Source organism: Lepus europaeus, chromosome 17, assembly GCF_033115175.1.
Source record: "Lepus europaeus isolate LE1 chromosome 17, mLepTim1.pri, whole genome shotgun sequence".
Classification (NCBI taxonomy): domain Eukaryota; kingdom Metazoa; phylum Chordata; class Mammalia; order Lagomorpha; family Leporidae; genus Lepus; species Lepus europaeus.
Window position 1 is genome coordinate 62,638,780 of NC_084843.1, and position 14,731 is coordinate 62,653,510.

The 14,731-nt window shown below is 35.4% G+C and overlaps 1 protein-coding gene across 4 annotated transcripts in view; it reads right to left on the reverse strand.

The window, feature by feature from the left end:
• Positions 1–14,731, reverse strand: part of PPP3CB (protein phosphatase 3 catalytic subunit beta) — a 67,536-nt gene that overhangs the window by 9,779 nt on the left and 43,026 nt on the right. For 2 of the 4 annotated variants that reach the window (XM_062215081.1, XM_062215078.1), the window contains exons 10-12: positions 12,015–12,092; positions 5,293–5,374; positions 4,129–4,226 (exon numbers count right to left, since the gene is read on the reverse strand). In XM_062215081.1, the coding sequence (XP_062071065.1) occupies positions 4,129–4,226; positions 5,293–5,374; positions 12,015–12,092 (258 nt within the window). Of the gene's footprint in view, positions 1–4,128; positions 4,227–5,292; positions 5,378–12,014; positions 12,093–14,731 lie in introns of all 4 variants that reach the window. The other 2 variants (XM_062215080.1, XM_062215077.1) reach the window with 1 other exon arrangement.

Here is a 14,731-nt window from a genome sequence, read left to right on the forward strand (position 1 = left end):
CTTAGCAACTGAATGGGAAAAAAACTATGAGTATGTTACTAAAAAAAAATTTGTTAAAGGAAGTGAATTCTTATGAACAATTTCTTAATTTATATTACTTATGGTAATAAATTAAGAACAAAACTGATCTTACTAAGAAAATTAGTAATCTGCTTGCTAGAGTCCATAGTTTAAGTCTGTTAATATGGGTGGGCATTTGGCACAGCAGTTATGTCACCCATTTGGTATCTGAATCCCTCCCCTTTCAGAGTGTGTGGGTTTGGGTCCCAGCTCTGCTTCTGATCTGGCTTCCTGCTAATGTATACTCTGGAGGCAGTAGAGGGCTCAAGTAGTTTGTCTCTGTCATTCAAGTGGGAGATTTAGACTGAATCCCTGGCTCCCAGCTTTGGGCTAGCTCAGCCCCAGCTGTTATGAGCATTTGGGAAGTGAACCAGCAGATGGAAAATGAATTTCTTTCTCTCTCCCTCCTCCCTACTTTTCAAGTTATGTTTTTAAAAAGTATTAATAAATTTTCAAATTATGAGATGTAACAATATACTTTTGAAATCACTCTAAGTACTTTAAATTTTTTATGTGAAAGCATTTGCTAGGTCAAATTATATTTTCTGTTCTTTCCTGGTACCTCTAACTGATCCTAAATGTTTCCTAGAAAACATAACAGATATCATACTCAAAATTGCATTAAGCTAGAAATAAAGAGATCTGATAACTGCAAAATTTTATCTGAAAAGCCTACTGCATTTCTCCTCTATTTGTTTTCATTTATATGTATACCTTGATACAGCCTTAATAAATTTGAGTATAATGTTGCCTCCAACTGTATTCCTCAATACTATACAGGATAAATGACCAAGAAGAGATTTGACATCACTAAAATAGAGATGACCACATATTTTCCATAGGGTCCTGGTGAAGCCAGCATTGGAAAGCTAGCTTCCAATAAAGTCTTTGTGAAAAAGAACAGGTACACAAAATATGAACATAAAATTCAACTTAGATAAAGTTGTGCAATTCAAAGTAACATTCAATAATATCAAATATAATAACTTTAAAGTTATTTAAAAGACAATCATTTTTATTTTCTAGTAAGAATGAGGTCTTAGAATTAAATTTTTTTTTCTTTTTGCAGTATCTCTCAGATACACAACAGGGAGCATCTACTGAAATTTAAAATCTTAGATAATTTTTTTAAAATAATGACACAGATGCAGCTTTTTCAAAATGAGTTTTGGGGTCAGCGTAGTAGCAAAGTAGGTCAAACTGCTGCCTGAGACACCAGCATCCCATATGAGCAGGGTTTGAGTCCTGGCTGCTGCACTCTTGATCCAGTTCCCTGCTATATGCCTGGGAAAGCAGCATAAGACAGTCTGAGCACTTGAGCCCCTGCTACCCATGTGCGAAACCCACATGGAGGTCCAGGTTTCTGGCTTCAGCCTGGCCCATGCCTAGCCAACATTTGGGGAACGAACCAGTGGATGGAAGATCTTTCTCTTTCTGTCTCTCCCTCTCTGTAATTGTGCCTTTGAAATAAATAAAATCTTTGAAAATAAATGAGTTTTGTTATTTGTTTCAAAAAGTTTTATCTTATGATAAGGAAACACCTTGAACCAAATGTTTAAATCACACCATAAAGAGCCACTACTAGCAGAAGCAGGGAGCTATCTCGTTTCCCAAATTAGACCCTTTTAGCTCAGCTCCTTCAAGTAACTTGCTCCATGCTGAGAATACAGTCCCTTCAGCAGAGCTGGTTTCAAACCTTCCCTACAGTCGACAGTGATTTCCAAGTTGGAGGAATGAGTGATTCAGGCTGCTTGCAAATTAAGAATGAATATGGAAATGATTATTGTGGTATGGCCGGTTAAACCATTGTTTGAGATGTCTACATCCAGTATTGGTTTGCTGGTCTGTTTCCTTGTTTGACTTCGGTCCAGCTTTCTACAAATGCATCCTAGGAGGCAGCAGATTATGGCTCAAGTGCTTGGGTCCCTGCCACCCTTGTGAAAAATCTAGATGGAGTTCCTGGCTCCTTACTATGGCCTGGCCTACTCCTGGCTGTTGTGTGCATTTGGGGAGTGAACCAGTGGATGGAACACCTGTGTGTGTGTATATCAGTCTCTCTCTCTCTCTCTGTTGCTCTGCATTTAGGTAGATGAAAGTAATAAATGAACATACAGAATAAATACAAGTGTTGAGCTATCAACAAAGTATGTAATTAGCACGTGCTAATTGTGAAATCTGAAAGCAAAGTTTGTTTTGGATACAGTGTAAAACAGTAATATATTCAAGGATAACTGAGAGAAGACTGTAGTGTACATTTATTTAAGTATGATAATTTCAAAATTTTCTTTTCTGAGCAAAGAAAAGGAAGGGTGTAATATTTCAGCTATTAAAATTCATCCTTTTCTATTAACACCTTTGATAGTTTTATTGAACGTTTAAGATAGATTTTTTTAATGTACACTCACAAAATTATTTTTAAACTCGTTTTTCTAATGTTTATAATATAATAAGAAAAACAGAGGGCAAGAAACATAAAGTGAATCAGAGAAGACTTTTTTTTAATAAAAAAGAAACCTCATTTAGAATGAAAATTTGAAATTAAAATTTCAAAATATAGTTGTTTGTCAGATGTATCAGTGGTGGTAGCAGACAATACAATAACATGTAAACAGAACGTGTACAGGCTACAGTGAAAATTATTCACCTACAGGAAAAAATTACTTTTATTAAAAAGCACTTATTGTGGTACTGAGTGAAATAGTGAAATGAAATTGTGAAAAGTTAATCTAATTTAAAATTATTCAAAGTTTCAAATTAAAATTTTCCTTATTTTTCTTTAAAAAAGCCATTAATTACAACACCAAAAAGAACTGTTAATCACCACTAAGGAAATATCAGATCCACTGCTGCCTGTTTTAATAGAACAATGACCCTTGGAGGGCTGTCAAAAGTGGCTACAATAAAAGATAAATTCAGGCTTTTCCACATAACATTTTTTGCTTTTCAACCACAAGAGAAAGAATTCTAGATCTTGAGTTACCCTGTATGGTCTATAGCATTCACATCACTCTCATCTGTGTAATCTGTTAATGGGCTTTCAAAAAGTTAACCTGGTATTAACACAAATATTTACACCAAAAAAGTTAAGGTTTTTTAAAAAATATAAAATATTCAATGAGCCAGATTACAGGAATGCTTTATGTATAGTTGTTTTATTTTCATGCAAAATAAAGGCACACTTAATAACACCCTTTCCATTTTGACTTACAGGATTTAAATTCAACCACTTATAACAATGACTTAATATCTAACGTTACATTCATAATCGGAATGCACAAAGTGCAGCTACAAATGCAGCAAACCTCAAAACAAGGTGCTACAAAGCTGCTTCTACATCAAAGGACAGACAAGTGTCTGATAGAGTAAAATAATTGAACATACTTTTACAGACATACAGCTAACCTAAGAAAGACAGACAGATTTAGGAAAGCAGCTACATCTGCAGAGGAAGGAAACAGCATGTTACAGACAGTCAATTATACATAGAACATTTGACAAACACCACAGAAAACAAACTTTGGCATCATTTACCAAGGTACAAAACCTTGCACAAGTCTTTTGGCAAGTGAAGTGCATAAGGAATGTTCTGGGGCCCAAGCAGACTGTTAACTCAGAAATTAAGGATTTGAAAATATACGCACAGTCTAATACAGTTACATAAATAAAAAAATTAAAAATAAGAAACTTGGAATTACATTTCCATTTTAGTAATAAGGATATAATCCTAATTCACATGCTGAAACTGTGCTTTTAAAAGAAAAAGGTCTATTAGACAAACGAATAAATATTTCAGACATTATGACATGAGCTGCTCCCATATCACTTCATGAAAAGCTGAATAAATGACCATGATTTTCAGCTGAAAGGACCACTCATTCTAACAATTTTCTGCCCTGGTCAGGTATTAATCAGATACTACCTATCATACAATACCCTGCCTGTGTCAGCTGCTGAGACAGGAGCTAAAAAGCAGAAGAAAATCCCTGCATGCATTATGTGTATTGTTAGCAAAAGAGTGAGGTGTGCCCCAGTCCATCTGAGGCACAGCAAGTTGCATAACATCATTACCACTTTGTAGGGTCTGCCGTCCTCCAGCCAACACTCCACTAGGCAACATCCCTGTGGGAGTCAGGCCCTTGAGTGTCAGCACACTTTCACTCTCCTCCCTATAGCAAAGAGATAAGACAAACATTGGAGACTTCCAGTAAGTGCTTAGTTTAAAAGAGATGAGGTCCAGATATGTACAAAATTTATGACATTCATTGTTGTTATCTTATTTTCCTCAATTCTAATATAATACATCTTTCCATATTCTAACATTTCAGATTATGAGGGAAAACCTTACAACTGAAACATAGTGCTTCACCACTGGGTATCATACAGTTAAGAAAATATTGTATTTTATATATTCTAATGTGCAAATGTCTGACATAATCAGTTTTGCAAACAAATTTTTAAGGACTCACCTTTCATTTATATGCTTCTATCTAAATTAACCCCAGGAAGGCAGCTTATGGCTGCAACAAAAGAGATGTCTTAGAAAGTATGACAAGTTCATTAGCAGTACTCTGAAGTGTTCCCTCCTTCTTATCCTGTTGTTTCAAGATGTAAATTTAGGGGTGGCGCTGTGGCACAGCAAGTAAAGCCATCGCCTTGCAGTGCTAGCATCCTATATGGGCGCTGGTTCCAGTTCTGGCTGCTCCACTTCTGATCCAGCTCTCTGACATAGCCTGGGAAAGCAGCAGAAGATGGCCCAAGTCCTTGGGCTCCTGCACCGGTGTAGGAGATCCAGAAGAAGCTCCTGGCTCCTGGCTTCGGATCGGCACAGCTCCAGCCGTTGCAGCCAAGTGGGGAGTAAACTAACAGATTGAAAACCTTTTTCTCCCTCTCTCTCTCTCTCTCTCTCTCTCTGCCTCTCCTTTTTTCTCTGTGTAACTCTTTCAAATAAATAAATCTTTAAAAAAAATTTTTTTAAAAAGATGTAAATTTAGTGCTTTCATCATACAAGAACAAGATGTCAAAGGTGAGCAATAATAACCCTAAGGTCAAAGTTCCCTTTTCAAAAGGACTTGCATTTCCTGCTTCAATACAGAAATGTACAACCAACCTCTTTATAGGAACAGTGCTACCATTTTGCTTTTTGATGTCAAGCAGGACAATGCTTGCAACAAAGTACAATAATTAACTAAATTAATTTCTGCAAAACAAATAACCGGGAAAAATTATCATTACCTGAGAACAGAGAAGACTCTTGCCATCTTGCCAATTGCTCGAATTTTGTTTCTTATGATTTCTTTCCGGGCTGCAGCTGAACCTACTTTCAGTGGAATAAATAGAAAGAAAGGCTCAAGTTTAGAGCATCCTTGCTTACATTATGCTACTAGCCTATTCCACACTCTGAACCAATATAAAATCCCCTGTCACCAGTTCACAAGGAGGGGATTACATTAACTCATGCCAAAAAGTTTCTCACTCCCTCAGTGTGTAGATTAGCACTAGCCTAACAGTAGGGTCTCAGAAGAGATACAAATGAAAAGTAATCCACAAACTTTGTCTTACATTACTGACTAATCAGAAAACAGCAATGGGAAAACAACTTGAGCCAAAGTTACATCACAAACCAGAGGACAAAAGACAAATAACAATCCTATAGTCTCCTTTCTAGACAGCCCATTGCATGCAGACTACCAGGTAAGAATGTAATAGCTCTGCAGTCTTCTATTTATCACACAAGCTTTTGACATGCAGGCTTGAAATCCCATCATACTATGATAGACTAAGCTTCCTTTACTCCAAATTGATTTAGAAATAACAGTATGAAGGGACTATTATGCAAGTAATCCCAAACTAAAGACAGTAGCAGCATTTCAACAAAGCACACCTCAACCTCTTGGACTACCAGGTGTCCTCTAAGGTCATGCAAATACATTTAAGTGCTTAAGTCCCTAAATAATAAGTACAACATAGCAATGAGAAAAGACTCTGAAAAACATGGCTAAAGGATCACTACTAATTCTTCTCTAAAAGACTAGATGTGGCTGTCTATCACTGCTACAGGAAAGAGTATAGCACAGTAACTAGATCCTTGGCTAAAGAAAGACTCAAAGGTTTTGTCTTCCTTCCCTTGATCTCCAGAAAGAACAACTACCTCAGTCCTGTTATCTCATACATAGCAACTAGAATCACTCTGGACCCGATAGTGTGGCTCCTTATAGCTGTGCTTCAGCATGATGAAAACACACACATGGAAGCACCATGGCTGAGGAAAAGGTTAAGGAAAGGCTAAAGAGGCTAGATCAAAAAGGGTCTTAGGTACACTGAGGTCTGAACAAATTTAAATTTTCTAGGCTAGAAAACCTCATTTAAAATTCAAGCAGCCTGTATACAAATACATATAATTAAAAACTAAGATGATGACCAGACTTCACTGCAAGGAAACAGAAAAAGAAATCCAATTTCAAAGATGAAACAAAAGACACTGAGAAAATAGGCTCCACAACCACTTATGATGTTTTAAAAGGTAGTATTTAAGCACTGAAGTGACAGTTTTTACAAGCTCAAACTGTGTGGGCACCATGTCACTAAATAGGTATGTTTAAGATGCCAAAAAAATTACTAAAAATCAAAGAATCATAGACTACTTTAATTTGAAGAGAGACACTGGGGATGCTGGAAAGTTTAATTCTCCCATTTTATAGACAAAAGAAACTGAATTTATTAGGTGACTTATCCAAGGAGACAAGGTAAGTCAGATTCTCTTCTAATGAATTAATAGGGACACTTTGTTTTCAAATTGACAATTTTTAAAATAGCTATACTGGGGGTAAGCAGTAGGAAATTGGAGAGAATGGCTGTAATGAGGTATATTCTTATTTTCAGTCTTAATTTGTGTATCTGTAAAACTGAATATGTAAATTATACTGATTTCAAATGAAAAATTCACAGGAATATAAAAACACCGTACAAATCAGGATTTAAAATCAGTCTACAAACACATCATGCATCATATTAAAGTAAATGTCCACAGTAAAATTACTTTGGGGAATAAGACAGACAATCAAACACCCCTAATCATGCAGGGAAAAGTACAAAACATTACAAATAAGCAAAAGAATGAAATTTTAAAACAAGAGGAATGAAAAAGAGGGGGAAAATAGTTCCATGCACAGAAAGACAGATATCTTGGAATATGACTTCTAAAAACACCAAATACTAACTCAGATAAAACTCAAACTAAATTTGCACAAGGCCCAAAAGGACTCTGCATAAACATTACTCAATGAATGTGCTAACTTAACTTACATGGACATGAGGATAACTTATGAAGTCATATTTCAAAACAATATTACTCTGTCTGGTCTGTACCTTTTTTATTGCCATATATGAGCCGTTCTTCAGATGGAGAGTCCAGAAAAAAGGAAGTGAATGATGGAGAAAAGGTGGTTGAGACAAATAAAAAGATAGAGATTTAACTTGGCAGTGGTACTGAAGAATGAATGTAGAAAGAAAGGGAGAAAAATGAAGGCCCTCATATTTGAAAATTTGAAAAAATGTAGTATTGTAGAATCTGGTGAACAAGAGGGATGCCTCTATGTAGCGTTCTAATGTAAAGATATCTTATAAGATATGTGTTCAGAAGAAATTATGGACAGAATGACTATAAAATTTGATGAAAGTAGACATAATTAGGGACAGAAAAAAACACGTGAAAACACATAAGACTGATAAAAAGACTGTGCTAACAACAATTCAACATTTATATTCATACCCCTAAGGAAACGTGTCACCCATGGAAGTATGTTAAGTGAAAGGTAATGACACAAATAAAATACAAACTCATGTGGTTCTTCCAGGACATCAACACCTGCAAAATCTGTAGTACATATAGAGAAACGTAGGTAACTTTGTAAACTACCCCAGTGGAAAAACTCACCCATTACCAGTAAAGGCAAAGCTAAGCCTCCCACACTCCCTAATAAGAGCACGTATTTTCTTGAATCTAAATTGTAGAAAGCCTGCATAAACTCAGAGGCAACAGTATGTGCTTTCTGTTCCCAATAAAATCTGGGAGTTTGAGGGACATCTTTTTGCAAAAATAGCAACAGATTGTTTCAAAGCAAGTAACAGCTCTAAGGAGTAGGCAGCAGTGGGTGGTTTCATTTGAGCTTTCTGTATCTTCTATTCTAATGCTGAAATATATGATTCCATTCTAGGAAATGTAGAATTTAGTTTAGCAAAATCATTAACATATAGATTATATACTTCCATAATAAAACTGAAGACAAAGATATTTATCTAAAAGAAACCATATGCACTCTAAATTTCCGGAAATCAGTGTTCAAAAACCATTCTCTGATTTTATAATACTTCTAAAAGGAATGTATGTACATTTATACATGCAATATTTATGCAACTTTTATCTTAAAAATGACCCTACGCATACCTGAAAAAATTCACAGAACCAAAGATTCATCACTTAAGAATAAAGGGTCTTATTCCTTTACCTAATATCAGCCTTAAATATACAAGAACTACTTTTTCCTTCTGGCTACTGGAAGAATCTCCAACCCTGTTCTTTCCTTCTCCCTACAGAAAAGCTAAATCCTTATTTAGGCTCCACAGAAATCTCCACCCCACCAAATTTACTTTCTAGAGTCATATTTCTCCCCAGATCTGGTTCATGGGATGATTCCATTACAGTGTAAGAAAAAAAGAGAGGACAGAAAGTGTATCACCAAAGAGAAAAGAAAGACAGACTTAAGGGGAAGAAATAAAGAAGTATGAATAAGGAGTGGAAATTAATCTAGTTCCAATAGTTCTTTTCTCTAACCCATTTCCTCCAACCCCTCAATGTTCATTCTCTCTCAAGCCACTTCCATTTTTCCATGCAAACTCCTGTATTTATATTCTGAAAACTTTCTTGGAGTTCCTGCTACGAATACTTGGTAGTGCAAGGGTGAAAAGCTGAGGAGTAACTGTACCTGCCATATTGGCAGTGAAGGGAGATCTATCTCTAGTATTTGAAGTTGGAAACTCAGTGTATTTTCCCATAGAAACATTGTCATATATGGTGCTTAACAATTTTAAAAATTACTTAAGAAAAAAAGGAAGTGAATGTTAATGACATGATCTCTAAACCATCAAAATCCTTTTCATTAACCTGCACTACCTCTTTAATGATAAATTTCATTAATCCCTGAAATACAAGAATGATACAAAAATTGGGTAAATTAGCATAAGTTATCATATCGATAAGATACATACAATCTTTTTAGCAGAAATGAAATCAACTTTTTATATTTACTCCTGGTTGAATCCAAAAAAGGATTCAGTGTCTATCTTCATATAAATCTGCCCAAAACCAAGTACCATAATTAGACTGAACAAGGAACTATGTTTTCACAGGTGGCGAGGACTACAGCAATGCCCAACTCTACTCCTAGTTAACACACAATTGGCAATATTGATAACAAAAAAAGAAAGGTAAGAATATATAAAACAACAATATCAGCTAAGGTAAATAACATACTCCTAAAAGATATGAAAAAATATTTTTAATTACCATAAGGAATAATTATGCTGATGCAAGTTGTTGGATAGAAGATAAAGCCACTAATATATAATGTACTCCTTTCTATAGAAAGAAAATACATTAAAAGAAATAGTAACTCTAACAGTAATAAGAAAAAATTTGCTGAAGTATTAGTAAGACTTTCAAAGAGAAAAAACTACGTAATTTTAAAGAGTAATAAAATATCAGAACTTATTAAATGTAGTAATTATAGTAAATAAACTAATTATGTGTTTTTAAAAACCTCCCTAGATTTAAATATAGAGTTAATATAACACCAACAAAAAGTCCCACAACATATTTCATGGAATATGTCAAATTAACAAAAAATTTTTCCAAAAAAAAAATCAGGTTATGTGTCAAGAATTATTTTAGTCATTAACTCAATCACTGATTATTGCAATACCTCTGACATAATAAAACAGGTATCATTAACTCCCATTTTGAAGATGAGGGAAATCAAGACTCAAAACAGGTTACATAACTTGCCTTAAGTAACACAGTCATTATAAGGAACAATAATCTGTTCTCAGATCTATTTTTACAACAAATAGCAAAAGCAGAATGAGAAAAAGAAATATCTAGTCAAAACTACTCAAAATTTTTAAGGAAAAGATAGATTGTTGAAATATGTTAAAACTAAAAACTTTAATACAAACATCAAAAGAAGAATTAAAATAAGGAAAAATAAGTGTTAGCCATTAAATCTTATGCAAACCAGAAAAATAACTGATACAAATATACTATTTTAGTTATTAATAAAAAACAAGGATAAAAGCGTATCTCTGTCTGCCACCAACAGTTGGCAACAGCAGTACTCGTACACAGTCACTTTGTACTTTTAACAAATGGGCTTGCAACTGTTTCAAGAACCAAATCTATTTTCTAAGCCAGAAATTTCCATATAGTTTTTGTCTCGATTTTACTTGATAAAGGATCAATTGAGCTGATGAGTTTCCACAGCTGTTTCTTATCATTATTAGAAATCAAACGAACACAAAATATAATCTTCAGCTATAGATACACCAACCAAAATGAACAAAAATGACCAAAACCCAATGAGGAGGGCCTGTACAGAAATGAGTCTACAGATTCTTCTCTGGAGGCACTTCGTATTAGTACCAGTTTTTCTGCAGAGCAATCTGGCAGCTCAAAGCCAAAATAACAAAGCCAAATTTCTCGTATTTCTTAACTCTGACATTCTCTTCAAAAAATTTATTCCAAGAAGGAAAACAAAAGCTACTGCACATATATGTTTACTGCATTGCAATTCATAAAAAGGGTAACATGCAACTGCCAACAATATGAAATTAACTATGAAAACTGTGCTGTATTAATATACTTAGAAATATGTTAACTATTAAATCTTACCAATATGTAAAACATGTTTAATACATGGAACCTATTAAATATCGATTGCAACTATAAAAAGCATACTATAAGCAGGCATTTAGCTAAGTGAATGGAACCACCACATCACACATCAGAGGGTCTGAATTCTATTACTGGCTCCAGCTCCTGATTCCAGCTTGATGCTAATGCAGAGCCTGGCAGGCAGCAATGATAGCTCAAAAGTAACTGGGTCCCTGACACCAGTGTGGGAGACCTGGATTGAGTTCTCAGCTCCTAGCTTTCTAGCCCAAGACTGTTGTGGGCACTAGGAGAGTGAACTGGTGGATTAGAGTTCTCTCTCACTCTCAAACAAATAAATAATTTTTAAAGTATACTAAAACAAAGATGTGATGGGAATATGGAAGGGAATAAAGGTTTTTCAGTTTGGAAGTTGTTTACCATTTTATTTATTCAGTTAATTAAGTTTAAAATAAACACATTAAAAAGTCTTAAAAGATTTCAAAACAAAAATCAGAGGCATCTGATATCTATGGTATTTAATTTATGCTATAAGTATACATTAGATACACAGGTTTGTTGGCTTATGTAGGAACAAACAACCATGTATAACTTTGTTTCTATGGAAAAAATACTTCAAGAATCTCTAGCAAACTAGTAAATGGTTGGTGTCAAGACTGACAAGTGAAAGTATGCTTCTGATGCACTAGGAATATTGTACTAATGAAATATAGTATTTTAATTTTCTTGTCTCTAGGCAGTGTCCATATTAGTGAAGAACCACATCCTTGTAATACCTCTTTATTTTCCTTTTCTTCTGTTTTTTTTTTTCCTTCTAAATTTCCCCTTTCCCAAAACTCATCTTCTCTAAATCATCATAAAAAAATAGAATTCCTAAAATTAGTATGTGTCACTTATCAAACAGCATGGCCATCTGAAAGCAATGACTGTTGTTTGCAAAATATATATATTGAGTCTAGGCAATCAAGAGTAACCATTTTGCACACACAAAAAGTAAGATAAGTAATCATACCATCAAATTGGTCTTCGCCTTCAGTCATTAGTTCATCATCAGAGCAAATACTCAAGACATTTACCAACATTTCGGTCACTATTAAAAAAAAAAAGTTGCATGTTAGCTTATCCCATACAACTGTCTATACGCATGCACAGCAATCATCTGTTCAAACAAATAATTTTTAACCCAAGAAGACAAACATATTTTGATACCAGAAATGATGGAACTGAAAAATTCAAAGGCTTTCAAAATGAAAAAAATTTTTGATGTGAAACATGTTTGAGAGACATTCTTAAAGAAATAAACTTTCAAGTCTGAAAAAAAAATTAATAGGAAAGTCCAAAAAGGTAAGAACAGAGGTAAGTAACATTTGAGTGCAGACATCTCCAATTTTCATTTGTGCATACAGAATTAAGGAGTACAAAAAATAAAAAAATCATGGCACAATCCTACTGTTTCAAAAAGTCCCAGGATTTAACCTTTAAAAAACTGTCTCCAGTACTTACTTGCAACTTATTTCTAAAGATTTACTAATGACTAACAACTGGAATCCCTGATTCTTTCTTAGGCTTAATCCTCCTTGATTATTCTATATACTATTCTTTTTTTCCCTTTGATTTCTGGGATTCTACTCTTTTGGATCTTCCCACCTTTTTAGATCACCCCTTAACCCTACTCCCTTTTGGATAACCTCAAGATTGTTTCTGTAGTTTCGTTCTTGTTATATGTTCAATTTCTTAGCAATTCATCCATTATTATAGTTATAGTTTCAAGCATCTTTCTGGAGATGATTCAAAGTTTTTATCTCCAGTCTTGAGCTCTCCTTCAGGCTCTCTATTTCCTTGGTGGCTTTATGGCCAACTGTCTTTAAATCACTTGTTTATGTCTGTTTGCTGTACCAGAACAAAAGCTTCACAAGTGCTGGATTTTGTTTTCTTCACCACTATATCTCCAGAGCCTAGCACAGGGTCTGGCACTTAAGAGGTACTCAACAAATGAGAGCATAAAGTAAACAAACACATATAAATCTCAGTAAATAAAGAAAAATGCATACTGAGTATTACCTCAAGCGTCCTGAAAGCACCTAGAAATGAACATGTCCAAAGTAAAACGTAATACTACCCTTGAAAATCTATTTTCTTCCCATAAATAAATGTACACCACATGCCAGGGATTCAGATATGAAAGGCACAGTATTTATTACCCTAAGGAAAAAAAATTAAACACAAAGGGAGGGCCCATCATTATGTCATAGTGAGTAAGGCTGCCACTTGCAACACCAGCATCTCATATGGATGCCAGTTCAAGTGCCAGCTGCTCCACTTCCAATTCAGCTTCCTGCTAATGGTCTGGGAAAAGAAGGGGAAGATGGCCCAAGTGCTGGGCCCCTGCCACCCACGTGGGAGATCTGGACGAAGCGCTTGGTCTGGCTTTAGCCTGGCTCAGCCTTTGACACTGTTGCCACTTGGGGATATTAGACTTTTTTCTAGTGGATACTAGACTTTTTTCTCTTTCTCTTTCTCTCTCTCTGTAACTGTGACTTTCAAATAAATCTTAAATAAGAAAACTGAAGGAGATTTGTATTCATACACATACATGAATAAATATCTAAATGAATGTCCACAAGAGTCATGAAAACTATACTGAGAGAAGGCAAGGCTACTGGTAGACAAGATATGAAAAGAATCACAAGGGTCCGGAGTTGTGGCATGGTGGTTAAAGCCACTGCCTGTGGCGCTAGCATTCCTTATAAGTGCTGGTTAGAGTCCTGGCTGCTCCACTTCTGATCTAGCTTCCAGTTAATGCCCCAGGAAAAGCAGCAGCAGATGGCCCAAGTGGTTCAATTGCTTGGGCCCCTGTCACATACATGGGAGACCAGGAAGAAGCTCCGGGCTCTGGGTTCTGGGCTCTGGGCTTCAGCTTGCCCCACTGCTGGCCACTGAATCCATCTGGAGAATGAACCAGCAGACTGAAGATCTCTCTCTCCCTGTCTCTTCCTCTCTCCGTGTAACTCTGCCGTTCAAATAAATAAATAAATCTTTAAAAAAAAACCAAAAAACCATGAACTAGGAGTTTGCCAGGTAGAAAGGACAGATAAGGCATTCTAAATAGAAATTTTAAAAAGTAAGAAGTAGTCTTACAGCTCAATGCAATAGAAATCAGAGTCTAGAAATAAAAACTCACATTTAACGTTAACTGATTTTCAATAAGGGTGCCAAAACAACTCAGTAGAGAAAGAACACTCTTTTCAACAAATGGTGCTGAAACAATTGGACAACCACATACAAAAAATAAATAAATAAAAAGAAGCTGGGTCCCCTCTCCCTTCCAACTAAATACCACATATAAATATTAACTTAAAATGGAATAAAGATCTATCTGCAAGAGCTAAACTGTAATACTACTGGCAGAAAATAGGAATAAATCTTGATGAACTTGCATTAGGCAATGATTGCTTAAGAATGACACCACAAACACAAACCATAAAAGAAAAAAATGAGTAAGCAGGACTTCATCAAAATTAAACTTTCATGCTTCAAAGGACACTATCAAGAAAGTGAAAAGCTGGTGCCAGCACTGTGGTGCAGTGGGTTGAAGTCCCGGCTGCTCCACTTCTGATCCAGCTACCTATTGGTGTTCCTGGGAAGGCAGCAGAGGATGGCCCAAGTCTTTGGGCCCCTGTAACCACATGGGAGATCCAAAAGAAACTCCTGGCTCCTGCCTTTAGAACA